Here is a 26,234-nt window from a genome sequence, read left to right as displayed (position 1 = left end):
CATTCAAATGTCCGTGGCTTGATTCCGTTTTTTCTTTTCTCACCCAGTTTTCACCCTCTGCTTCCCGGCCATCTTCCTCTTCGGACTCCTTCCCCAAGTCAACACTTGCTTCATGTACCTTCTGGAGCAAGTGGACATGAACATCTTTGGCGGAACAGGTGCAGAGAGAAGAGGGGAAGGGTGAAAGGGGAAGGGCTGGGGTGGGTGGGGCTGAGGGGGTCTCGGGGTTCTGCTGGAGGTACAGAGCACATTCCTCCGTCCTCCCCGGTTCGCGTGAAAAAAGGGCAATGCATTGCTGAGCTGAGCATCTGTAGTGGAGCTGGGTATGGGCTGCAGCACTTCAAACTGTGGGTCCAAGGTGGGACCCCCATAGTGCAGGCTGCAAAAGGGTTTCAGTCTTGTTTTAAACCTACCTGTTGCTTTTGTGCTTTTAACTGTTTATAATTATTGTGTGTAAATCGCTTTGAGACAGTGGTTTAGAAGGCAATTGATACATTAATTGTAATAATGCAGTCATACCGTGGAAGTCAAACGGAATCCGTTCGACTTCCAAAACGTTCAAAAACCAAATTGCGGCTTCTGATTGGCTGCAGGAAGCTCCTGCAGCCAATCAGAAGCTGCGAAAGCCACGTCGAACCTTTGGGTTCCAAAAGAATGTTCTCAAACCGGAACACTCACTTCCGGGTCTGCGGCATTCGGGAGCCAAAATGTCCGAGTTCCAGGGTGTTCGGGATCCAAGTTACAACTGTAATAATGATAATTTATGGTGCTGCCTTCTCTTTCTCTCTCTCCCCACCCACAGCTGCCACCAGTCCCCTCACCGCCCTTGTTGCTCTCCTGCGCAGCCTCCTCGTGGCTGCCCTTCTGTACGGTTTCTGCCTTGGGGCCATAAAGGTACCTGACCTTTGTGGGGAGTGAACGGGCCAAACTTGCCTTTGTGGAATGGGCTGGGGCTGGGTGTTGGCATTCAGCTCCAGGGCAAGTTCAGGTGGTTTGCTTTGTGGTCACACTGCAACCTTTTGGTCTGAAGCAACGGTGCCATCAGATCAGGTCTAGGTTGGGGGGTCCGCTTTTGGCTGTGTATTGCTGGCTTCGGGTTTCAGGCGGGGGCTTTGAGGGTGTTGCGGTTTCTCTGAGCCTGATTGGTTTAGTTTCTCTCCTCTTTGCTCTCTCTCTCCCAGACTCCGTGGGGTGACCAGCACGTGCCCGTCCTCTTCTCCGTCTTCTGTGGCCTCCTCATGGCACTCTCGTATCACCTGAGCCGCCAGAGCAGTGACCCGACTGTGCTCTGGTCTGTATCCCACCCGGGATAGATGGGGAGTGCAGCCTGCAGCAGCAGAGAGCGAGGAGGGAGTTGGGACTCCTGAGTGGCAGGGAGACAGTTCGGGGGGGGGGGGGAGAGCAGGGTTTGCAATCAATAGCTGCTGGGAGGTGGAAGGATGAGAGGGGAGGATTGCTGGGGACAGTGGAGCAGATTCCTATGGGAGGTGGTGGACTCTCCTTTCTTGGAGGTTTTGAAGCAGAGGTTGGGTGGTCATCTGTTATGTGTGATCTAGTTGAGATTCTTGCGTTTGCAGGGGGTTGGACTGGATGACCCTCGGGGTCCCCTTCCGACTCTACAATTCTGTGATTCTATGACTCCCCAAGCTGGCTTGACGTGGGAAGAGGCATGAGCCTGCTGGGGATTTCCTAACCCTACTTCTTCTCTTCCCTGTTTGTCTCCCCCGGACGGGACAGGTCTTTGATACGAAGCAAGCTTTTCCCTGAATTTGAAAACCGCAATGTGGAGAGCCCCCCACTTGGAATCAAGGATCCGCTGCCTGAGAAACTACGCAGCTCCCTGGTGAGTAAGGAGGCTTGAGGAATTTGGGTGGCTGGGTGGGTGTTCAAAAGCTCAGTCACCTGAGGCACAGCCCCCAAATTCATTACAAATTGGGCATAGTCTGCACTGAGCCAGGCGGCGGGAGGAGAGCTGCCTTTTTAATTTTTATTTTCTATGCAACATCCCAGGGAAGGGTAGCACGCCATCACCCCAAGGAGCATTCTCACCCACCTTTTAAAGAGACGGTGCTTCTTCACTTCTCCAACCAGCTATGAGCTGTAAAATTTTAAAAGTAGGGGGAGTGGGGAAGTTGAAATACAGCCTGTAAACCGCCTTTCATGTGGATTAAATAAAAAAGACCTGCGCTTGCAAAGGGGCTATCTCTTGGTCACGTGCAAAATTGAAGTGGTTTGAGTTCAGGCTGCTCTGTCCATCCCTGCTGGTGAGGTGGGTGGGGCAGCCTGGAAAAGGAAAAAGAAATGGATCTGCCCTATGCAGTTTTACGTCTTCACTGATAAATGGTGTCCTAGCAACGGGCCGTCCCAGAGTGGTCCATCAGCATAAAACAGGGCTGTCCAACAGGTTGACTGCTATCTACTGTTAGATTGACCAGACCAATGTCCGTAGTAGATCGCGGGATCCTCCCCCCCCCCCCCAAAAAAAGCTCAACAACTTTGGTAGATCACTGCCATTTATTTTATAGTGGGAGTAGATCTCAGTCTCTTGAAAGTTGGACATGCCTGGCTTAAAATATCGGCATAGTAGTGATCATCCATAAGAGAAAGTTGTGATGGGCTTTTTGAAGAAAAGGGAGCTCCCTGGAGGGTGTGGGGCTCAGGTTTCTGGGTCTCAGATGCAAGCCAGCCAGTCACCTCTAAAGCAAAGGGCGATGTGCACAGAGAAAGTCCCAGCTTCTCACTTCCTCTTCCTCCTCGCCCCAACGCAGCGGGAGATCCTTCACTCAGACCTGGTCATGTGCCTCGTCATTGCTGTCCTGACATTTGCCATCAGCGCCAGCACCGTCTTCATCGCTCTTGAGGTACCCGTGGGAAGAAAGGCGTGGCGTTGGTGGGTGTGGGAGACAGAGGCTCCAAAGGAGCTTGGGTGCTGCTTTGCGCAGGGAGTGTCAGCAGTTGCCAAGGAGGTGCCCAGCGCTCCAGAGCCAAAAACTTGAGATCTGTGGGGTCCGGTGATGTCACAGATTTGCCGATGTCTGTGGATTGGACCCAGCGGCAGTAATGGGGGTGGTGGGGGTGTTACTAGAGGTAGAAGGAAGGAAGGCGATCGTAGATTCATAGAATTGGAAGGGACCCTGGCAATAATCTAGCCCAACCGCCTGCAATGCAGGAATATGCAGCTGTCCCATACAGGGATTGAACCTGCAGCCTTGGTGTTATCAGCACAGCACTCTAACCGACTGAGCTATCCAGGGAGTAGCTGTGAAGGCCTAGAAAAAGAATTGGGTTAGGGGATCGGGTGACAATCCCCCCCCCCACAGAATTTTAAAGAGAAAATTGAAAACCTCCTGTGAACCATGTGTGAAGGGACCATCAGGGTCATCTAGATTAAGAGTCTCATGCTACATTGACTAAGCTATTTTCTGCCCAGCTTGTTGGCACCAGTGTCCCCCTGCCGCCCAGCCCCCTGGCAGTCCAACAGTTCTTTGAGCCACTCACTTAGATAACCCTTGGCAGGTAGGCATTACTTAGTCTAGTAAGCCCATACACATAGAAGAAAAACAGTGAGTGAGCTGGTGCTCTGGGCTAACAAGCTTAACAGCAACCCTTTATGTGCCTGCAGTGTGCTTTATTGCATTGCCCTTCCCAGTCTGTTCTAGGTTACGTGCTCTACGCTTTAGCCGGCCTGGTGGGCTTCGTCACTCACTACCTGCTGCCCCAGCTGCGGAAGCAGCTGCCCTGGTTCTGCCTCTCGCAGCCGGTGCTGAAGCCGCGCGAGTACAGCCAGTTCGAAGTGCGCAGTAAGTACCCTGGGTACACGTACGCGGGCAGGCGTCCTTAAACATGATGTTCCCCTGAGCTCTTGAGCAGGGAGAGGCTGCCTTTGGAGGGTTCATTGCTCTCAGCTCAGCCCTGGGATGGTGCAGACATGGGATGATGCCTTTGTGCACCTGGACTTCTTATGGCACAAAGCTGAGCTTCTAGGTAGGCTTGAGACGCAGTGCAGCAAGGCTTGAGCCCCCAGGGAAGCACTGTGGCTCAGTGGTGCTGCATGCGAAGCAGGTTCAACCCCTGCCATTTCTTGGTAAGGCTGGGAGAGACACCTCTGCCTCTAACCCTGGAGAGCTGCTGCCGGTCAGTGAAGACAGTCCTCAGCTAGATGGGCCAAGCATGTGACTGAGCATCATCTTACGTTCCTGTGTGCCTTCCTCCACTCAACGTCTTCCAGGTGCTGCCCAGCTGATGTGGTTTGAGAAGCTCTATGCCTGGCTACAGTGCGTGGAGAAATACTTCATCTACCCAGCTGTGGTGCTCAACGCTCTCACCATCGATGCCCACTTGGTCAGCACTCCACGGCAGGACAAGTTCTGCATCTAGTAAGTCCCACTCCCACGCTGGGCTGCAACTTCATTGTAGGATGGGAGAGGCTGCTCTGGTGGACTTTCTCTCCCTCCCTCCGCTCCTTCTCTCTGTCACCTTCTGCACTTCAGGGTAGAAAGCTGTCCTAAGGGTTCTCTAGTGCCAAAAATGTTTGCACCAGGAAAACATGACTCCCTAAGACTACATTTGCACCGTATATATTCGAAACTGTATGATACCAGCTTCAACAGTCATGGCTTCCCCCAAAGAATTCTGGGAGCCGTAGTTTGTTACAGGTGCAGAGAGCTGTTAGGAGACTCCTTATTCTCCTTGTGGAGCTGCAGTTCCCAGACTTCCCCGTGAAGAGAGATAAATTGTTTAAGCACTCTTGAGAATTGTATTTCTGTGCGGGGAATCTAGTGGTCTCCTAACAATCTTTGGCACCCTCCCGGGATTTTGGATGGGGGGAACCATGACTGCTTAAAGCGGTATCATAGCCTTTAAAAGTATGTTGTGAACGTGGTCTTTTCCCACCTGGTGCCTTTCAGAGGTTTTGAACCACAATTCCGATCAGCATGCTAGCTGGGGCTGATGGCAGCTGAAGCCTAACGTATCTGGGGGGGCACCAGGTTGGGGAAAGCTGCTCTAAATTATGGCTGTCACAAATCCTTGTGTAACTGTATCATTTTCAGAATTTGTTATGTGCTTGCTGATCACAGGGATTGGATGTGGGTGTGTACTTGGGCCATGAGCACTGAGAAACTCCACTCATGCCTTTTCCAATCATTTTTTGACTTCTGAGATGTCCATATAACTTCCAAGCGAAAGGTAGCAAATGATCAGCCTAATAAGCCAATATCCTTAAGCATACTGAATTTGCAATATGAAATCCTGTGCTTGGTCACCATTTGCGCAGAATGATCTAATAGCATTGGCCGTTGAGCTCCAAGACTGGATTTTTTTGTGTGTACTTCTGTTACTGCCCAGGCTGAGGAGTTAGCGCTGAACTGAAAGTGTGTGCTTATGTGTGTGTTTAAGTGAGTTTCAGCTGTTGCGTTTATGAAGCTGCGCTTTGAACGTCAGTGGGCTGCACCTGGCAGAATCTCAGAAGCCAGAGCGTACTGGGAAGGTGGGGGACTGAGGGGAACTTTCGTGTCTGCATTTGGCTCTTTGGTTCTCCCCATGAATAGCAGGAGCAGTGTGCATAGTCTACAGAAAAACATCTTGCAAAAGCTTTGCACGATCCATTTGTGATCGGAAATCATGAACACTGGCCTCCAAATGCCCTTGGCTAGCAATAAACTTCGTGCAATAAACTTTTAAGAACCTTTGGTTTCCCTTTTTATTTTTATTTTTGCTGCCTGTAGAGGACAGATGCACAAGTAACATATTCTCTCTTCTTTTCCCTCTCCCCGCCTCCCCTCTAATCCCAGTTGCCGAGCCCTCCTCATCACCATTGCAGGCATGAAACTTCTGCGCTGCTCCTTCTGCTGCCCCCCTCAGCAGTACGTCGCCCTGGGCTTCACTGTCCTCTTCTTCCAGTTTGACTACAAGCAGTACTCCGAGGGCTTCCTCACCGACTACTTTGTCATGTCCATCCTCTTTAGCAAGGTGGGTGCTGACCTGAACCCCCCTTTCCTGTCAGGAGGAGAGTCCTAGAATCATGGAGTTGGAAGGGACCCTGAGGATCATTCCTGAAATGCAGGAATATGTAGCTCTCCCATACGGCCATTGAACCTGCAACCTAGGCATTATCAGCATCGCGCTCTAACCAGTCAGACTGTGGAGAACAGGCAGGTTTGCTTAGGGTCCAAGGGGCTAGGATAATGCATTGCAGTGCCTTCCTCTGACTTGGTGCCATTCGCTTGGGAAGTGATAGCAGATCTTCTATGAACTAATATCTCTGAGTGTGAATTCTTTATTCATTCATTCATTTATTTGATTTCTGTTTCTCCTTGGAGCTCAAGGTGGCGGCATATGATGAGGGCAGTCTTTGACGAGGAGTGCCTGGTGCAGGTCAAAGAGGAGGGGCAGGGGAGCAGGACAGGCAGGGACTCCCCAGATTGTGGACCAACCCATTGGGAATAGGGAAGGTGACCCAGGACTTCTAACGGGCAATTTTTCCTTTATCAAATTCAGGTGGGGCCTGTCCCTTAGCCATCCTGGTCTCTGGAGTGGGGCAAATCTGCTCCCTCTCCACTCCGATCCACTAGTCTCTACTGCTGGACTGAGCTCCATGTGGGTAAACTTCTCGGTTCTTCTTTTCCCGTACCCCATCCCCTCTCCAGCTGTGGGACCTCTTATACAAGCTCCGGTTTGTGCTCACCTACATCGCCCCCTGGCAGATCACGTGGGGCTCTGCTTTCCACGCCTTCGCTCAGCCGTTTGCCGTACCTCGTATCCTTTTCCTATTGCGGCAGCCAAGGGGTGGAGGTGGAAGGCAGCACGTTCAGAGTTTTCCTCAGTAATAGTCAATTCATTTCATGAAATTTACTTGGCGGAGGAACGCTCGAGTGTTTTACAAATGATGAGTGATGGAAACGGAAATAATTCCCCCTACTCCGTTTCTGTCCTCCGCTCTCAACACAACCCCCGTCATCCAGCAGGAGTGACAGCAGACTCAGGACTGCACATTTAACCAATGGGATTCACTGCCACCTGATGTTCTAGTGTGCAGCATAAGATGCTTCTAGGAAGATTCGATTCGTCAGTGACTCAGTAGCTTGAATTGGAGCAGCCACGGTCAACATTTTTAGTTGTTTCCTGTTATCTATACCCCCAACTTTCCTTCAAGGAGTTCAGCATGGTTCTCCGCCTCTCTGTTTGATCCCCAAAGCCGCTCTGTGACGTAGGTTAGGTCGAGAGAGGCAGTGACTGGCCCAAGGTCACCCATCAAGCTTCCTGGCTGAGTGTGGGTGTGAACCCTGGTCTCCCAGATCCCAGTGCATCACTCTAACTCCTACAGCACCCTGTTTTGGTGAATGCGAGAGACAGAGAGCAGGTGGCTGGCTGTAACTTTCAGCACCTAGGGTGCGCTGACATTGGACACTGAACCAGCAGCAAGAGTAGCTGGGTATTTGACTTTGTCCTTTTTGAACTTGATGCTGATGTTTCCTTGACTGCTGCCTGCCTGTCCAGACTCTGCAATGCTGTTTGTCCAGGCTGTCCTATCTGCTCTTTTCTCCACCCCTCTCAACCCGCTGCTGGGCAGCGCCGTCTTCATCATGTCCTACGCTCGCCCCGTCAAGTTTTGGGAGCGCGACTACAAGTGAGTGCCGAGCATGTTGCAGGGAGACCCTGGAGCCGACCTCCCTTGCCACTCAGCCACTAATAATAATAACAATAACAATAACAACAATAAAAATAATACCCCACCCATCTGACTGGGTTTCCCCAGCCACTCTGGGCGGCTTCCAGCAAAATATTAAAATACAATAATTCATAAAATATTGAAAGCTACTCTAAACAGGGCTGCCTTCAGATGTCTTCTAAAAGTCAGGTAGTTGTTTATTTCTTTGACATCTGATGGAAGGGCGTTCCATGGGGCGGGTGCCACTACCGAGAAGGCCCTCTGCCTGGTTCCCTGTAAGTTTGCTTCTCGCAGTGAGGGAACCGCCAGAAGGCCCTCGGCGCTGGACCTCAGTGCCCGGGCAGAATGATGGGGGTGGAGACGCTCCTTCAGGTATACTGGGCCAAGGCCTTTTAGGGCTTTAAAGGTCAGCACCAACACTTTGAATTGTGCTCAGAAACGTACTGGGAGCCAATGGAGGCCTTTCAGGACTGGTGTTATGTGGTCTCGGCAGCTACTCACAGTCACCAGTCTAGCTGCCGCATTCTGGATTAGTTGTAGTTTCTGGGTCACCTTCAAAGGTAGCCCCACCTAGAGCGCATTGCAGTAGTCCAAGCGGGAGATAACCAGAGCATGTACCACACTGGCGAGACAATACATGGGCAGGTAAGGTCTCAGTCTGCATACCAGATAGAGCTGGTAGACAGCTGCCCTGGACACAGAATTGACCTGTGCCTCCATGGACAGCTGTGAGTCCAAAATGACTCCGGAGTGAGCTTTCTACAATAGGGACGTAAACGTTGCCTTGCATGGAGACAGGTCTTTGGTCCGTCTAGCCCAGCATTGTCTACCCCAGGGATGGGGAATTCCCATCATCCCTCATCACTGGCCATGCTGGCCAGGGCCCATGGGAGTTGTAGTCCAGTGACGTCTGGAAAGCCACAGGTTCCCTACTCTTGGTCTACACCAGGATTTCCCAAACCTGGGTCTTTAGCTGTTTGGGGACTACAGTTCCCATCATCCCCGACCACTGGTCCTGCTAGCTAGGGATGATGGGAGCTGTAGTCCCAACAACCACTGGAGACCCAAGTTTGGGAAACTGGCAGTGGCTCTGTCTGTTTAGAGTTTCAAGTGGGAGAAAATCCTCAGCCCTACCTGGAGATGCCAGGGACGGAACCCAGAACCTCCTGCTTGCAAAGGGACTCCTCTGCCACTGAGCTACAGCCCTTCCTCACTGGATCACAGGGTCCATGCTCTTGGCCAGGACCACATTCCTGCTGATTGTGGGTGGGACTGGATCCAGGGGTGGGCAGGCCAGAGCCAGAAGTGGGTGAGCTGCCTCCTTTTCTCTCCCTCCCTTCCCTGGGGGCTGCTGTGGGAAAACTCAGGAGGTCCGAACTGATTACTTGCAAAGACATTTCTAAGTCAAGCTGAGGACCACAGGTTGCTCCCCCCCTTGTCTAATCTCTCTCTCTCCTCAGCACCAAGAGAGTTGACCATTCCAACACCCGACTGGCCACGCAGCTTGACCGCAACCCAGGTATGTTTCCAGGGGTGGCCCCCTACTGAAGAGCTTGAGGCTGGCAGCAGGGCGGGGGGAGGCACAGAACTGTTTTCTCCGGCTCCTAGTGCACTTCTTATGTCAACCTGGTCTGAAAAAAGTCACTGTTCCATAAGAGTAAATCTTGTGCTTTAGTTCTGTGGCTGTTTTCCAGCTCTCCGTCTACCTTTCTGTGTAAATCCGCACATTTAAAATAATTTTGCTGTGCAATCTTTCCTGTAAATGAAATCCCACAGCCTTCTGTGCGTCTGACTCCTAAATAAGTGCTGTTTCATATCCAGACATTGCCGGCTCGAAAGACTAAAGGCCATATTAGATGTAACTTTAGTGCAGCCACAGAGGGAGTTTGAATTTGATAGGCACAATGGTGGGAGGTGATTAATGCTTTTTCCACAAGTCACCTGTCCCTTGGCTGCAGTTCCTTGCTGCAAGAGCAGGATCCGTCCGCTATGCCTGCTGTCCCTGCCTCTGCTTATAAACATAGGCACTTCCCAGGCTAAAGCGCAGTACGGTCGATAAAAGAGCCGGTGCGCTGCTTAAATGGTCTTGGAGTGTGAACGCCACAAGGGCACATAGAAAGCTGACTTACATCCTGTCAGACTAATTGTATACCTAGCCCAGTATTGCTGATTCTGGCTGGCAGCAGCTCTCCAGGGTGTGAGAGGGAACCTTCCCTAGTCCTGCTGCGTCAGATGGCAGCGACTGATCCTGCAGCCCTTTGCCCACAAAACAGAGGCTGTATCTCTGAGCTGCGGTCCCCATCCCTGAAGGCAGGAGACTGCCTTACACTGAGTCAGGGTCTTTGACCGTCAGCCCAGTGACACTGGCTGGCAGTGGCTCCTTGTGGTCTTAAGCAGAGATAAGTTCTCATCGGCTGATTCATTTAAATGGAGAAGCTTTCTGGGAGTTTCTTGGGTGCAAAGCAGGCGCTGCAACACTTGAGCTGCCATGGAAGCCAGCAGTAGTCATGCACCGCGGGCAAAGCAAACCCCCTCCCCTCCTTTGCCCAAATCACTAGCCTGCCTGTTGTGGAGGGAAGCCCTTCTGGGTCCCGAATGATGAGGGCAGAGTTGGGAATCCAACATTATCTGGAAGGCTGCTCCTCTCTGCCTCCCCTGTGCTTTTACTACGTATTTGTGCTCATGTGGTTTGCCCCGATTCGCAGGCGCCGATGACAACAACCTGAACTCCATCTTCTACGAGCACCTGACACGCTCCTTGCAGCACACACTCTGCGGGGACCTGACCTTGGGGCGCTGGGGCAACTACACCACAGGGGACTGTTTCATCCTGGCCTCGGACTACCTGAACGCCCTCGTGCACCTCATCGAGATTGGCAACGGCTTGGTGACCTTCCAGCTGCGGGGCCTCGAGTTCCGCGGTAAGGCGGCAGGGAGGCCAAAGCGATGGGGAAGCCCATGATCTTCCTGCTGAATCTTCCTGGGACAGAAGACTGCTCCTGGGTCTGTTTGTGGGAGCCGATGGGAAATGTAATCCAAAACATTTGAAGGGCCCCAGAAGACTGGATTACAGCTTCCACCTTCCCTGACGGTTGGCTACACTGGCTGGAGCTGATGGGAGATGGATGCCTAACATCTGGGTGGGCTGTCCCTAGTCCATTTTGTCACACACACACACACACACACACACACACACACACACACACACCAGGTTTCAGTAATGGTCTTTCCCAGCCTTGCCAGGAGATGCTGGGGACTGAACCTGGGACATTTTGGCCCTTGACCTTTGACATCTGGGCATAGGAAGCTTCTTTATATCAAGTCAGACTTGACTTGCCCATTCAGCCTTCCAGTACTGCCTACTGCAGCCTTCTGCAACCTGGTGCCATCCAGATATTTTGGACTGCAAGTCCCATCAGCCCCAGCCAGCTTCGCCAGTGGTCAAGGTTGATGGGAGTTGAGGTCCAAAACGCCTGTAGGTAACTAGGGTGTGGAAGGCTGGCTGTTGTTGTTGTTGTTGTTGTTGTTGTTGTTGTTGTTGTTGTTGTTATGGTGGTTGTTTGACAGTGGAACGGTCACTCTCAGGAGGTTATGGACTCTCCTTCCTTGGAGGTTATTATGAATAGGTTGGACGGCCATCTGTCATGGATGCTTTAGCTGAGATTCCTGCATTGCAGGGGGTTGGACTAGATGACCCTTGGTGTCCCTTCCAACTCTGTGTTTCTATTATTATTATTATTAAAATTTATTACCCACCTTCTGCCAGCAAGTCCCAGGGTGGGTTACAACAACCCTAAGATTCAGAATTTAGAACAGTGAAAATACTGTCACTAACTAGCAGCGGGTCCGCAGCAGAGAAAGGGCTGTTTCTCATCCCCTCCCTCCTGGTTCTTTTTTAAGTGGAGATACCAGAATTGCCACTGAGCTCCTTCACTGCATCTAGCCTGCAGGCTAGAGGTAGGTTACACGTCAGCCCAGAGGTAGAATCTGTCCTCCCTGCACAAAACCCCATCAATTTTGATGGCAGCAGCGCAAGCAAACAAAATTAAGAGGCTGTTGTTGAGAGGTTTAGAATGCTTTGTACTGTGATGCAAATCGCAAGTGACCCCCCCTCCATAGTCATTAGATTGGCTATTTCATGAGCAAGGAGGGGGCAGTAGCCCTTCTCCTCAACTTATCTGCAAAGATCTCTGTGTTCTTGTTTAAGTGTGGGCTCAGATCTCCTGCTGTCAAGGTGACTATGGCCCATGGGCCACAGAGAGGTCAGTGCCTGCTGCCACAGACTGACGTGCAGGCTGCCCTTTCTTTTCCAGGTACCTACTGCCAGCAGCGAGAGGTGGAAGCCATCACGGAGGGGGTGGAGGAGGACGAGGGCTGCTGCTGCTGCGAGCCGGGCCACCTGCCGCGCATGCTGAGCTTCAATGCGGCCTTTGGGCAGCGCTGGCTGGCCTGGGAGGTGGCTGCCACCAAGTACGTCCTGGAGGGCTACAGCATCAGCGACAACAACGCCGCCTCCATGCTCCAGGTCTTCGATCTTCGGAAGATCCTCATCACTTACTACGTCAAGGTGAACCTTGTTGCCCGGGAGGGAAGATCTGTATTACTGCACTTCTGGGTTGTTAGTACAGTGGTACCTCAGGTTAAGAACTTAATTCGTTCTGGAGGTCCGTTCTTAGCCTGAAACTGTTCTTAACCTGAGGTACCACTTCAGCTAATGGGGCCGCTGCGCCGCCGGAGCACGATTTCTGTTCTCATCCTGAAGCAAAGTTCTTAACCCGAGGTACTATTTCTGGGTTTGTGGAGTCTGTAACCTGAAGTGTCTGTAACCCGAGGTACCACTGTAATGGTTGTTACGTCACAATAGTTTTATTTTTCTAAAAATGAAAAGGTTGAAAGAGGTTGGTGTCTTCAGCAGGCACCGGAAAAGCAACAGAGATGGTCTGTGCTGTTTTTCTAGAAAAAGGGGTGCCGGAACTCACCAGGAACATCTCCCTCGTTCTTTTAGAATGGCAATGGCGCCCACCTGAGTGAGAAGTGCTGGAACTGAGTTCCGGGGGGAAGGGGGGAGCCCTGGAAACAGTGCATATCTAATGTTTGCCAGACAGAATTCCCAAAGAAATTGGTTGGTATTTTGGGGTCCCCTTTTCCGGTTGCATTTGAACAGTGAAACCTCCGCCTAACAAGCCAACAGGCATGAGCTTCATACAGTCACTTTGGTCCTAGGAATGGGGCCTTTAATGCAGAACTTCCCCCCATCCCTGTATCAGACAGATGCTGCTTCTGTTAACTTTCTGGTGCCTCTTGAAGACCTTCCTTTTCCAACAAGCCTTTTAAATTGAGGTTTTTCTCCCAGTCTAATATTGTTTTTTGTTGATGTTTTTATTGTTGGTTCATTGGAATTGATTCATAAATAAAACAGAAGTTTGGAGCAAGGTTTCCCAAACTTGGGTCTCCATCTGTTTTGGGACTACACTTCTCATCATCCTTGACCACTGGTCCTGCTAGCTAGGGATGATGGGAGTTGTAGTCCCAGAACAGCTGGAGAGAGGCCCAAGTTTAGGAAACCCTGGTTTAGAGAAACAGTCACAGAAAGTCTTGCGGCATGTTGACATCCCTCCCCTCCCATCCTTTGTGATCACCTCCACCTTCCCTTTGGCAGAGCATCATCTACTATGTGACTGGCTCTCCAAAGCTCGAGGAGTGGCTGGGCAACGAGGGGATCCAGGAGGCCCTCCGCCCCTGCACCTCTCTGAACTACGCAGACAGCGACCCCACCTTCAACCTCAACATAGACGAGGATTACGATCACCGCATGGCAGGCATCACCCTGGCTTCCTTCTGCAACATCTACCTCGACTGGATCCAGTACTGTGCTAGCCGCAGGGAGAAGGTGAGTCATGGGCTGTTGTAGGAGAGAAATGGTTGCTCCCTCTCTGGAAAAAGGAGGTGCCTGGGGTTCCACCTGGTTCTCCTGGAAGTCTTCCCAAATCCCCAATGTATGTGGGCTGCTCAGAGTCTTCCAGAGATGGAATAATTAAATGCCGCCAGTCTGAGTCTCCCTCTCCTGCTGCAACAAGCTGTCCTCCACCCTGGTCTCCAAGAACGAGCAGCATAATGAGGAGGCCAGAACAGAGACCAGATGTGTGCTTGGGAAACATCTGGGAGAGGAGGAGCCTTCGAAGGGGTGGAAGGTTGGGACCTTCAGTCTTGGCAGCTGCTCTATAAGGGCAAGAAGTGTTGCTGAGCTGCATGCCGTTTCCTTGAATAAAGAGTTACCTTCACTGATAACCCCGACTCTGCTTCTTCGTGCTGACCTGCATCTGACTCCAGCCCTGACAAATGCAGATTCTGTGCGTGGGGCCCGTCCTGCCTCCCATGCCACTGTGTGTCTTTTCTTTCTTTCTTTCTTTCTTTGCAGCCGGTGGACCGGGAGTGGAACTCCCCTCTGGTCACCCTGTGCTTTGGGCTCTGCATCCTGGGGCGCCGGGCCTTGGGCACTGCCTCCCACAGCATGTCAGCCAGGTGAGACCAGCCCCAGACATGCCTCCTCCCTACCCTCTGTGTTAAGAACCCCACTGTAGGTTTGATTGGAATGCTTTGCCACACGGGTTTATATTATTGTTTGCCTAGCGAGGCAGCATATCAGTTTGTATAATGATGATGGTGGTGATGCTGATGATGAGGGTACAGTTGTAGCTCGGATCCCAAACGCCTTGGTACTTGAACGTTTTGGCTCCCGAACGCCACAAACCCGGAAGTGACTGTTTCAGTTTGTGAACGTTCTTTGGAACCTGAACATCCAACAGGGGTTCCGCAGCTTCCAATTGGCTGCAGGAGCTTCCTGCAGCCAATCAGAAGCCACGCTTTGGTTTCCAAACATTTTGGAAGTCGAACGGACTTCTGGAACGGATTCCGTTCGACTTCCAAGGTGCAACTGTATAGGGAACAACTGCTAAAGACTCCTGCTTGTGTGGCCCGCCTGAACAACATAGCCCAATCTAAGGCTTTTAATCTTAATCATGGCATGAGCCTCTTAATTTTAGGATCGTAGGTTCGAGCCCCACATTGGGCAAAACAATTCCTACATTGCAGGGGGTTGGACTGGATAATAATATTTTTTATTATTTGTACCCCACCCATCTGACTGAGTTTCCCCAGTCCCTTCCAACTCTGCAATTCCGTGATTCCTCCCTTCCTCCCTCCCTCCTTCTTTCTCTGCAGCCTGGAGCCCTTCCTGTACGGCCTGCATGCACTGTTCAAGGGGGACTTCCGAATCACATCACCGCGCGATGAGTGGGTCTTTGCTGACATGGACCTGCTGCATCACGTGGTGGCACCTGGAGTGCGCATGTCACTCAAGCTACACCAGGTGTGCCTTTGCCCCACCCACATAATTAAGTAGGAGTATTGGAAGCTGCCATACAGAGCCAGGTTGTGTCATGGACTGGCTGGAGGCAGGGGAGTGGTGGGAGAAACCAGCTGGGGAAGAAGGCTCAGAGCCAGGGGTGCTCCTTCCCTGTCTCGCCCCTTGCAATACAGCATTACCTCTCCTCCTCTTCAAGGACCATTTCACCTCCCCGGACGAGTACGACGACCCAGCCGTGTTGTACGACGCCATACGGTCGAACGAGGAGAAGATGGTGATCTCGCACGAGGGCGACCCCGCTTGGCGCAGTGCCATCCTCACCAACACACCCGCCCTGCTGGCCCTGCGCCATGTGATGGATGACGCCAGCGACGAGTACAAGATTATCATGCTCAACAAGCGCTACCTCGGATTCCGGGTCATCAAGGTGGGCAAAAGGCTGAGATTGTGGGAGATGGATGGATTTTCCGCTTTCATGGGAGTGGGTGAGAAGCTGAGCTCTGTGGGCAGGGAAGTGTGAGGACTCAGGTAGCGAGAAAAGATTGCCCATGTCAGCATTGTTCAGGGCAAGCAGAGCCTGAAGCATCCACACTGGGAAACAAAGACAGACCAGTGCGTTTGGCTTCCTGCAGCCGACTCACCTGGTTTCTCCAGCTCCTAAAAATAAACTTCATAGCAGCCTTCCTCAACTTGGTGGACTCCAGCTCCCACCTTCCCTGACCACTGACCACGCTGGCTGAGGCTGATGGGAGTTGTGGTCCAAAACATCTTAAGGGCAGCAGGCTGGGGAAGTCGGTCCTTATAGTTTGCATCATTTTCACCATCAGGGTTTTGCTGACTTGTGGAAACTTTCTGTTGAGCCCCCTTCCAGCATTTTAGTTTGGCTGGCAATAGTTGTCCTGTCCACCTTGCACCTTTTTACAGAAGAACTTCCTAGCCTCGGTTAACATCTCACCCAAAACTGCCTATATCTTTCTGTGTACATAAAAATATAAGGTTGTCGTCACGCAGTCCTCATTGGAGGATTTTTAGCACCTCGCCACATCACAATACTGCATTTTCATGAAGTCAGGGTTTGGTAGGGGAGCAACAGAGAAGGCCAGCAGTTGCACAACACTAGTGGGCATGGCATGGGAATGAAAAGGGAGGAACACTGATGGGAAAAACAACAGCAGAAGTTAAAGCTGAGCTGGGGAGAAGAAAATTGTGGTTTTAAACAATGGCAGAGGTTTGAGCAAAGTACCTTCATACCGTGGGATATTTAGGGGTGGGGTTGGCAAGTAGAACAAGCTGGGGTGCAGCCTTGTGTGTGTACCCACGCACACACCCTAGAATGGCTATTAAAATGACCTCAAAAGGGTTTTCCTACATTGCTTTGGGCGGTGTGAGGAGGCTTGCAAGTGAGAGAGCCTGGAAGTGAGCTGGTGTTGCTCATCCCCACTCATCTTTGTGCCTCTGTCTGGATTACCTGCAAGCGTGTGCCAGCCTGAGCTTGCATGCCTGGCATGCCCAGAGGTGCCTTTTGCAGGAAGAGGCATCTCTGGGGAGACAGACCTGCCTGGATCCCGACCAGAAGAGCAGCTGGGTGTGTCACTGCCTGAACCAGCAGGGGCAGCAAGGCCAAGCAATTGCAACACACCCACATCCATTGCTCAGGCAGTGGCCAGAACTTCTACTATTGGCATGGGTTCTCCTGGGACTTGTGCAGAGATTCCGGGTTCAGAAAGTGAAACTGTGCAAAGAAGAGAATGTTGAGGAGCTAATTTGGGCTTTTGGTGGATGCCCCTTTGACTCCATCCTGCACCCAGCTCCCGCTCCCAAAGCTGGAAACCTGCGCTGTGTGCTTCTTGCGGAGCAACGCTTTCCTCCCTCCTTCTGTTCCAGGTGAACCGGGAATGTGTGCGGGGTCTGTGGGCCGGGCAGCAGCAGGAGCTGGTGTTTCTCCGGAACCGGAACCCCGAGCGCGGCAGCATCCAGAACGCCAAGCAGGCCCTGCGCAACATGATCAACTCCTCCTGCGACCAGCCCATCGGATACCCCATCTACGTCTCTCCCCTGACCACTTCGTACGCCGGCAGCCACCCGCAGCTGCGCTCGCTGTGGGGGGGCCCCATCAGCTTGCACAATATCTCCGCTTGGTTCATACGAAGCTGGGAGAGGTGAGGCTCTCCCTTGTGTTGCAGGAGGCTCCATGTTTTCCTGCAGCTGGGATGGGGGATACTGTGCCTGTCTCAAATCCTGCGGGTCTCCAGCTAGCATGGCTAGTGACTAGGGCTGATGGGAGTTGGAGGTCAGCAACTTCTGGGGGTTTGCAGGTTCCACTCAGCCATGAAGCTCACGGAGTGACCTTGGGCCAGTCACTGTGTCTCAGCCTAACCTACCTCACAGGTTTGTTGTTGGGGTTAAGTGAGGAGCGGGAGAACCCTGTTCGCCACCTTGAGCTCCTTGGAGAAGAAGGTGGAATATAAATGCATTTTTTTTTTAATTTAAAATTTTGTTTCTGGTTTTTAAGCAAATACCTTTAAACATTCAGCAGTACATCTGATGGTGTTTGTTCCATCCATTGACTTTGGACATAAGCTTATACATTCAGTGCTCAAACATATTACTTTACTTAACCTCTCCACTGCGCAGATGGAGCAGTTGGTATAATAAAGTCTTGATTTTGGCCATTAACATAGTTTAAAAAAGGGGTCCACGTTTCTTGGAAGGTACCTCTTCTCATTATGCCTTTACCGTAATTGCCCTCCTGTGTCTGGCGAGACCCTCAAACATCGCTGTATCCCACATATTATTTTTCCATATGTTTAGGGGTATTTCAATCTGGCTCTTCCATTGTTGAGCTGACCATGTGGCACTCAGGAAGAAGCCTACTAGTTCTCTGTGGTGCAGGGTGGAGCCTATTTCCGAAGATAGCAGGGCTCAGGCAAGAATAAATACAATCAATAAATAAAATTCAAGGTTGGGGGCGGTTCTTGGCAACTAGAAGGACAGGGTGGGCAGTAACCAGCACAGTTATTCCCTTTGCTTGCACCCCCACCTGGTCAAGACCTGTCCCAGTTTCATCCTCTGTTTCACAGGTTGCAGAAAGGCTGTGGGGCTGGTTGCAATAGCGGAGGGAACATTGAGGATTCGGACTGCGGTGGTGGCTCTTCCTCCCTCAGCAATAATCCCACCGTGCACGGGTCTCAGGCTCCTGGGAGCACCGCTCACAGTGTGGGCACAGGGGCTGCAAACCCCGCCGAACCGGTCATCACCACTGCCCAGCCTCAGGCAGGTAAGGAGGACTCCCCCCTCCCCCCGCAATGCGACGGCTTTTGGTGAAAGAATGGGTCATAATGGGGTGAACACAGCGGGTGGGGGTGGGAGTCAGAGAGGACAAGGTTTTGGAAACAGGAGGAGGGCTGGGATTCCAGCAGAAGGAGAGCCTGCTGGATGGAAAACCTGTAACAGCACTCACACACACACACCCCCGCACCTGCAGACACTATCGTCATTGTCTTCTTCTTCTTCTTTGTTAAATATTTTTTATTAATTTTCAATTACAAAAATCCAACATGTGCCATATTATATTAATACGAAATAGCAATACCAATTCCAATACAAATCAATTACATAGCCAAATATAAATTTTGTTTCTTGGTAAAATCCCTTAAACCACAGCTACAATGATTAACTTCAGTTCACATTCACCCATATAGTAATTTGTAAATTCGCAAATGAAGTTCTCCTTTCTTCTTCCTGTGTGAGGTTTTAATTTCCATCAATTGTTCCTTTATTTCTTTATCAAATATTATGTCCATATTAGTTATTCCTGATCTCCTTTGCGCCTTACGGAGTCTGTTGACTGGGAGTTACTCTGGAGAGGTCACTCTCTTTGTTCTCACTGCAGACACTAGACCATCGAAGAAGAACATCGCCAACATGGCTAAAAGCCACTGACAGCCTTTTAAAACAAAAACAAAATTTTACTGGTTTTCAAACATATAACCATTAAACACTAATCCATACGTACATGTAATGATGTTTGTTCTATCCATTGATTTCAGACGTAAACTTACACGCTCAATGTTCAGGCATATTTCTTAACGTATAGCCATTGACAGCCTTATCCTCCCTGAATTTTGTCCAATGCCCTTTCAATAAGAAGGCTCGGTGCGTGCTCAGGGCTGCTCATCCCTTGGGGCTTGTCCTGTCACATTGCTGTGGTGGCCACATTGCTGTTCTTATCTCTGCAGAACTAGAGTCCGGCCTTCCTCTTCCTCCGAGCCAAAGCTGGCTGGTCCAGCCCCAGCCGGCAGGCCCCTTGCTGAGCCAGGGCGAAGGACGGCCCCCACCTACGCCGGCTGCATCGTGGCCCCCTGGTCCGCACTTCTTGGGAAGCCAGCTTTCCTGCGCCAGCTCCTTGGCTTCTGTGGCTGAGGGGCCGGGACGTGCCCCTCTGCCTCTCCGCCCGGGGCTCGGGGCCCACTCCGCCTTTGCCTACGAGGGCCTCTGTGGCAAATGGAGCCTGCCCAGCCGCAAGGGACTGAACGGGCTGGGCGGGAGCGAGAGCGACGTCCCCCCCGGAACACCCTCGCCCCGCACGAAGGACAACGCTGCTCTATCATCTCCCGCTGTGGCTGCGCTGGGGACTCCGGGTGTTGGTGGGAGCCCTAAACCTCAGGTGTGTATCTGCTCACCTCCATCCATTTTTAATAGACTTGCCTTGCCTTTACAGCACTGCAGAGAGCCAGCAGGAAAGCTTTGCCCTTCAGCTGAATTTCAGCGGGCTGCCTCCCTCCCTCCCAATTATAGTGGTACCTCGAGTTAAGTACTTAATTCGTTCTGGAGGTCTGTTCTTAACCTGAAACTGTTCTTAACCTGAAGCACCACTTTAGCTAATGGGGCTTCCTGCTGCCGCTGTTCTCATCCTGAAGCAAAGTTCTTAACCCGAGGTAATATTTCTGGGTTAGTGGAGTCTGTAACCTGAAGCGTATGTAACCCAAGGTACCACTGTATTTCCCTTCCTCTTTGTACCCTGACATATCACAAGAGGGCAGATGTTTTAATAGCCTCGTGGATTCGTGGTGTTGGAAGGGACCCAAGGGTTATCTAGTCCCAACTCCCTGCAATGCAGGAATCTCTGCTAAGGCACTTTGTGTTTTCTTTCATTGTTATGAGCCATCCCGGATCCCGCTGCACGGAAAGCCAGTATATAAAATTAAGTAATAAACAAATTGATAAAGTGGTGGGAAATAGCCAGTCTGGTCCCTCTACAGGACAGCCGGTTCTTTTGAGTTTCTGAAATAACATGGAATTGGTCTTCAGCCATTGTCCCTTCTGCCTGTTCTGTAAACATCTACCCAGCAGCCTTATATCCAGTGTTCTTTGGGAATTCTAAGAAACTGAAAGATCAGTGCCATTTCGAAAGGTCAGTCCGCCATCTTGATCCAAAATGGCACCCAATTCATCCAAGCATGGATAAGAATCTGCTGCTTGATCTCGGGAACCATTAGGCAAACGCTTGGTTACAATAAGGCGGCAGCTGGCCAACAGCATGTCACACCATTGTTAAAACATCTGCACGGGTTGCCCATCTGCTGCTGAGCCAGGCTTAAGGTCCTTTTATTACTTTACAAAGCCCCCAACCACTTAGGTCCAGCATTCAAAATTCACCAGGCGCATTTTGCACCTGGCTATCAGCCACTTGTGACCAAGTGAAGACATCTCCACCATCTGGAGGTCACGGGGCAATGGATCCAAACTACAAGAAAGAAGATTCCACATAAACATTAGGAAGAACTTCCTGACAGTAAGAGCTGTTCGACAGTGGAATTTGCTGCCAAGGAGTGTGGTGGAGTCTCCTTCTTTGGAGGTCTTTAAGCAGAGGCTTGACAATCATATGTCAGGAGTGCTCTGATGGTGTTTCCTGCTTGGCAGGGGGTTGGACTCGATGGCCCTTGTGGTCTCTTCCAACTATGATTCTATGATTCTATGGAGGTGCATGGGGTCTTTGGGTCTTGGCTGTTTTCTTTTTTTTTTTTTTTTAATAAATTTTTTATTGGTTTTTCCACACATAATACAAAACAATACAACACAATACATAGACATACAAACATATAAACACGTATACTTTCTTAACCTTTCTTTTCTTGAACCTTCTTTCAGCGACTTCCCCATACCTCCCCTTTCTGCATCCCTGTTATCAATCTTTTCAGCATCCCCTAATTTCAATATAACACTTTCTTTAGATCTTATTTCTCATATCCAATTGTTAATCGCTGCAATTCTATTTTGCATTATCCAAAACATTTTAGCATTCATTAATTTTACAACAGTTCTTGAGATAGATTTTAAACTTCTTCCAGTCTTCTTCCACCGTCTCTTTCCCTTGGTCTCGGATTCTGCCGGTCATCTCCGCCAGTCCCATATAGTCTATTACCTTGGTCTGCCATTCTTCCAGTGTGGGTAGTTCTTGTGTCCGGGTCTTGGCTGTTTTCACACACCAGCAACACATCCTGTCGAATTTTATCCGTTTATATTTTATCCTGAATGAACTTCAGGAACCAAAGAGTTGTACAGAAAAATACGACTTTCGAGCTGCCTGGCCCAAAAATGGCAACTAGGCATTCCGTTTTGGCAATTGTAACCCTGGTTTAAGAAGCTGTTTGGCACCTAGCTTATATACCTGTGTTTCTAACACTGCTTAGGCCCAGGGTATTCAGGGATATCCCAGCTCAATCACTGAGATCATCTATAGGAGCATCATTGGTTGTTTCCCAAATTGGTGAGGCTCATTTGACAACAGCAATAAATCCTTTATTCTCATTGGCCTAGTCCTGTGGAATGTTCTGCTAAGAAGAGCATTTTAGTTGTGTAGTATTTTAGTTTCTGGCCTTTATTTTTAGACCGCTCTGATATCTAAAAGAGGAAGGATGGTTTTAAAATATTTCAATAAAATAGTACAATTAATAAATGTCAAATTCAGCATTCTGAAGTCGGATCGCCAGCCTAGGAAAAGGTGCTCTTCTGAGCTGCCAGCCAGTACCAATCTTAACTGGTGGGTGGGGCTCAAGAGTGGGGAATCTGCTCCCTCCCTGCCCCATAGTTGCTGACCACTGACTCATGGGAGTTGGAATCCAACGGTTTGGATGTCCAGCTGAAGACATTGTTGTCTTAAGCTTTCCCTGTTGTGTGGTCCAGTGGCGTAGCGTGGGTTGTCACCACCCGGGGCAAGGCAAGTAATTTGCACCCCCTAACCCTTGGATTTGTGCCCCCTAACCCTAACCCCCAGATGTTGCTCCCGGTGCGCCCGGCCCCCCCTGCACCCCCCACGCTACGCCACTGGTGTGGTCCAATCCTTTATGGGCATACTTGCTGAAGTTGTTTCATTGCTTTAGAACTTGTGAAGCTGGCTTTATTGGCTTTAGAGTTTGTCAAAACGATTTTATTGCTCGTGCTTTTGTGCTCTCATTGTTTATCGAATTGATTTATATCCCACCCTTCCTCCCAAAGGAGCTCAGGGTTGTGGACACAAAAGTGACAAAACATTAAAACGATTAGAGCTTTATTTAGTTACATCTGCGTTGATGAATTTATTCTGGGAAGCTGCCCATACGTAAAGACAAATAAATAACCCTTGGAAGGCTTTGCAGGTTCCCCACTCGTGCTTTAGGGGAATGTTCGGGAGGACCTAATCTCAGATATGATGGTTATGGCTAATGAGAGGAGAGAGCGAGAGAGAGAAAACAATGATATTCTTCCTTCCCCACCCCAGCCAGGTGGCTGGGCTCAGCGTGGTGCCATCCTTAGCTCTGCAATCCTCTTAGTGCTAATGGAAAGCTATTAGGCCAACTCCCCCTCCCCCATAAACAACAAGGAGGGGGGTGCATTTTGAAGGTCAGGAGGAGGATTTGCCAGCCATTTGCAGACAGTGTGCATTGTGGTGTCTGGATGAATCCCTTGGGTCCTAACCCTTGTCTCCCTCCCCCCAGCTCCAACCACAGCCGCAGCCTCTCCCCTCCCCAACTCTTTGTAGCTCAGGCCCCTTTCTGAGGCCAGTTGGAATTCTGGTATTCTTTCCATTCAAATCCCCCCAGCAGCGTAAAGAATCAGAAAGTATAATAATTTTGGTACTGATTTACGGTGCAAGGTATTAAAGAGTAAAAAACACACACCCCAGTTTAACCAAAAAATGGAATAATACCAAAGCCTGTCATTCCCCTTTCCTACTGAATAATTTTTATGCCAAAGGATGTTTAAGATGAAAAGTGAAGTCCTATGCAGGTCTACTCAGAGGTCGTCCCCATTGAGTTCAGAGGGGCTTAATCTGTCCTGGGCAGACTTGTAATACGAATCGAGTACTGTTTCTCTAAATATTTGATATTTATGTGGACGCCTTTCTTCTCTCTCTCTCTCAGCTCTCTACCCCAGGACCAGTCCCTGAAGCCACCAGCGACTCCACGCCCCCCTTGCCTCTGGAACCATCAACGACACCTGGAGGGAACTGCAGCCCCCCAGAACCTGCCCCAGTTGTGGCCGAGTGGGAGAGGCAGCGAGAGGAAGAGGAGAGCCCAGCGGCCGTGCAGCCCCTCCTAGAACACCAGTACTGAGTGGGGTGGGGTGGGGCTGTTTCATCTCCTACAGAATTACGGGCTGGTCCCGTTTGACTCTTACTCTGCCGCCCCCTTTTTTTGGGGGGGGGATGCACTCTGATTCCGCTTTCCCTCATTCAGGACCATGGACAGCAATAAGGGGAGTGGGGGCTGCTCCTTTCATGCCCTGCTACAGCCTTCTGTGCCCCCATTTCTCGCCTCGCCTCCCTCCTTGCCTGCAGGGGCAGGCTCAGTCTACCCAAAAGGTTAGAGGAGGGGGGAGGACCCCATGCACTGCCCCCTTTTTCTCTCCCACAACCGCTGCACAGGGACCCACCTTGGACACTAACTTTGTACTAGTGACACTCAAGGACATTTTTCTTTTCTTTTCTGCCGTTGTTCCTTGGGGATATTTTTGTTTGTTTGTTTTTATTTTCCTCTTTACCGCCCCGCCCCCCCAATCCCTGGATCCTGGATTTTTGGTTGGTATAAAAATTAAAAATGCAGGAAAAAAACCGACAACAGCCATGCACCTGTGCATCATGTTTTGTAACTTGCGGTGGGTGATGGGGAACCAGATATTTGCGAGAGAAGAGGGGTTGTGGGTTCTTCATCTCCTTCACTGGTCCCTCTCTCCTCGAGTAAGAGAGCAGCTGCTTTCCTCCTCTTCTGGGGTGGGATTCTGCTCTTTCAAACTGGTTCTGGATTTGTCGGCCCTTCTTACAGGCAAATCATAGGTGCTCACACTTGAGACCTTTTTAGAAATCCGCCATTTACAATGGAAAATGCAAGGCAGAAGTGGGGGGAAGAGAAAACTTGAGAACTGATTCAACACATACCACCCTAAATTTAATCCCAGTTGCAAAGATGGGGGCCTTGTTTGCCTAGGAATGGATGGAGAGAGTGTCTTCTTGCTGGGGGGAGAAGGACTGCACCTGAACCTACCTCTATGCCTTGGCAATGTGAAGAAGAGGAGGAGGTGGCTTTCTGTGCTAAAGTCCTTACCAACCCCAGTTTCGTGAATGTTTTGGGAACTTGCCTTACACTTGTTCTTCACTCTTGAGCAGGGGTCAGCAACCTTTTTCAGCCGTGGGCCGGTCCACCGTCCCTCAGACCTTTTTGGGTCTGGACTACATTTTGAAAAAAAATAATGAACGAATTCCTATGCCCCACAAATAACCCAGAGATGCATTTTAAATAAAAGGACACGTTCTACTCATGTAAAAACACACTGATTCCTGGACCATCCGCAGGCTGGATTGAGAAGGCGATTGGGCGGCATCTGGCCCCGGGGTCTTAGTTTGCCTACGCTTGCTCTTGAGCATCTTGGTGTGTCATGATGGTGCTGATTTGCTCCCTTTCAGGGGGGTGGTGTATTCACGGTGGGTGACTTCAAAGCCCTCGCCTCCTGGAAACGTAGCTGTGTTGGCCACATAAAACATTCCAGATGAATAAAACAGGGGGTGTTAATTATAAACTGTTTGGGGGAGGGGGGAGAATGAGGGCTGCCCTCCTCCCTGTCGTGGTGGGCGCTCTGTATCTTTATCACCCTCAAAATCACGGCGCTAACTCAAGTCTTGGCGTTGTCTCCGCGAGGGAGGGAGCGGTACTCAAAAGAACTCTGCACATGTTCAGAATCTCGCTTCTCGTCCTGGAAACGAAAGAAGCCGTTCTTTCCTGCTAGCCGCCACTCTTCTCCCCCCCCCCCCCACCCGCGCGCTTTGTGAGTCCTCCCTGGCGTTGTGTGACGCCGCAAAGCGCCCCCTCCTTCCTCCCCAATCTGGGTCTCTCCGCCCCCGATTGAGAGGAGGAAGGAGGAGAGGGCGGTGCCAGGGCCGCAGGGAGCGGAGCGGGGGCGGGCGCCCGGCCGGGAGGGGACACGCGGGGCGAGCGGCGGCGGCGGCAGCAGCAGCGTCCGGCTGGGTTGCAGAGCTGGAGCGCGGACAGGCGTGGAGAGGTAGGCAGGCGGCGGCGGCGGCCGGGCCAGTTCCGTCCTGTGCGCCCTGGCCGCGCGTCATGCGCTCCGGCACGTGGATCGGGCTCCAGGCGGCGGCGGGCGGGGAAGGAGAGGCAAGCGAAGCTGGCGGCACCTCCGCCCTGACTGAGCCCGGGGGGAGAAGCCGTGGTGGGTAGAGGTGGGTTGGAAGGGGCAGAGAGAGGCAGGCTCCGCCGCTTTTCCAAATCAGGGCTTGCCGATTCTAACGGGGCGGAGGAAAGATGGATGGGTGCTGGTCTTAATGCATTGGCTGCCTGGGAAAGAGATCGCCTCCATTGAAGCGTTTTAAGGACATCCTTCTCTCTCCCCGCCCCGGGAAACGCAATCGAGGCAAACTCCCCGGTCGTAAAGCGCGCAGCGGGCGTTTTCACACAATACCGTGCACGTTGCGCCTCGTTGCGCCCTCAAATCCTAGCACCGAGAAGAGGGCATTTGCGAGGCACGCGCGCACACGGACGCAACCTGCGCCAGGAGCCGGGCTGCTACATAGAGCAAGGCAGACGGGGCGCGCACACGCGCAGCGCAGGCGCTCACCCGCAGAACAGGCTCCCGGCTCCCCGCCGCCGCTATTGTGTGACAAAAGACCCAACTCTCCCGTGCCTAAGCTCGGCTTCGGGCGGGGCGCGG

At 51.2% G+C, this 26,234-nt stretch overlaps 2 protein-coding genes across 2 annotated transcripts in view; both read left to right on the top strand.

Annotated features, from left to right (window-relative positions):
* The window catches only part of PCNX3 (pecanex 3), a 45,508-nt gene extending 21,357 nt beyond the window's left edge, over window positions 1-24,151 (top strand). Inside the window, exons 15-35 of the mRNA XM_083589659.1 lie at window positions 48-158; window positions 803-894; window positions 1,182-1,291; window positions 1,738-1,843; window positions 2,769-2,861; window positions 3,650-3,800; window positions 4,229-4,376; window positions 5,793-5,970; window positions 6,648-6,756; window positions 7,498-7,627; window positions 9,130-9,188; window positions 10,375-10,590; window positions 11,983-12,236; window positions 13,329-13,559; window positions 14,088-14,191; window positions 14,891-15,038; window positions 15,232-15,462; window positions 16,920-17,194; window positions 18,116-18,312; window positions 19,274-19,701; window positions 23,438-24,151. Of these exons, the coding sequence (XP_083445785.1) occupies window positions 48-158; window positions 803-894; window positions 1,182-1,291; window positions 1,738-1,843; window positions 2,769-2,861; window positions 3,650-3,800; window positions 4,229-4,376; window positions 5,793-5,970; window positions 6,648-6,756; window positions 7,498-7,627; window positions 9,130-9,188; window positions 10,375-10,590; window positions 11,983-12,236; window positions 13,329-13,559; window positions 14,088-14,191; window positions 14,891-15,038; window positions 15,232-15,462; window positions 16,920-17,194; window positions 18,116-18,312; window positions 19,274-19,701; window positions 23,438-23,629 (3,563 nt within the window). The 3' untranslated portion in view covers window positions 23,630-24,151. The remainder of the gene's footprint in view (window positions 1-47; window positions 159-802; window positions 895-1,181; window positions 1,292-1,737; window positions 1,844-2,768; window positions 2,862-3,649; window positions 3,801-4,228; window positions 4,377-5,792; window positions 5,971-6,647; window positions 6,757-7,497; window positions 7,628-9,129; window positions 9,189-10,374; window positions 10,591-11,982; window positions 12,237-13,328; window positions 13,560-14,087; window positions 14,192-14,890; window positions 15,039-15,231; window positions 15,463-16,919; window positions 17,195-18,115; window positions 18,313-19,273; window positions 19,702-23,437) is intronic.
* Window positions 24,152-25,449: 1,298 nt separating this feature from the next.
* SIPA1 (signal-induced proliferation-associated 1) overlaps window positions 25,450-26,234 on the top strand; it is a 37,373-nt gene continuing 36,588 nt past the window's right edge. The window contains exon 1 of the mRNA XM_083590847.1: window positions 25,450-25,568. The gene's annotated coding sequence lies outside the window, so the exon portion shown is untranslated. The remainder of the gene's footprint in view (window positions 25,569-26,234) is intronic.

Source organism: Podarcis filfolensis, assembly GCF_964270895.1.
Source record: "Podarcis filfolensis genome assembly, chromosome: 16".
NCBI lineage: Eukaryota > Metazoa > Chordata > Lepidosauria > Squamata > Lacertidae > Podarcis > Podarcis filfolensis.
This window is presented reverse-complemented; position numbering and strand designations above follow the sequence as displayed.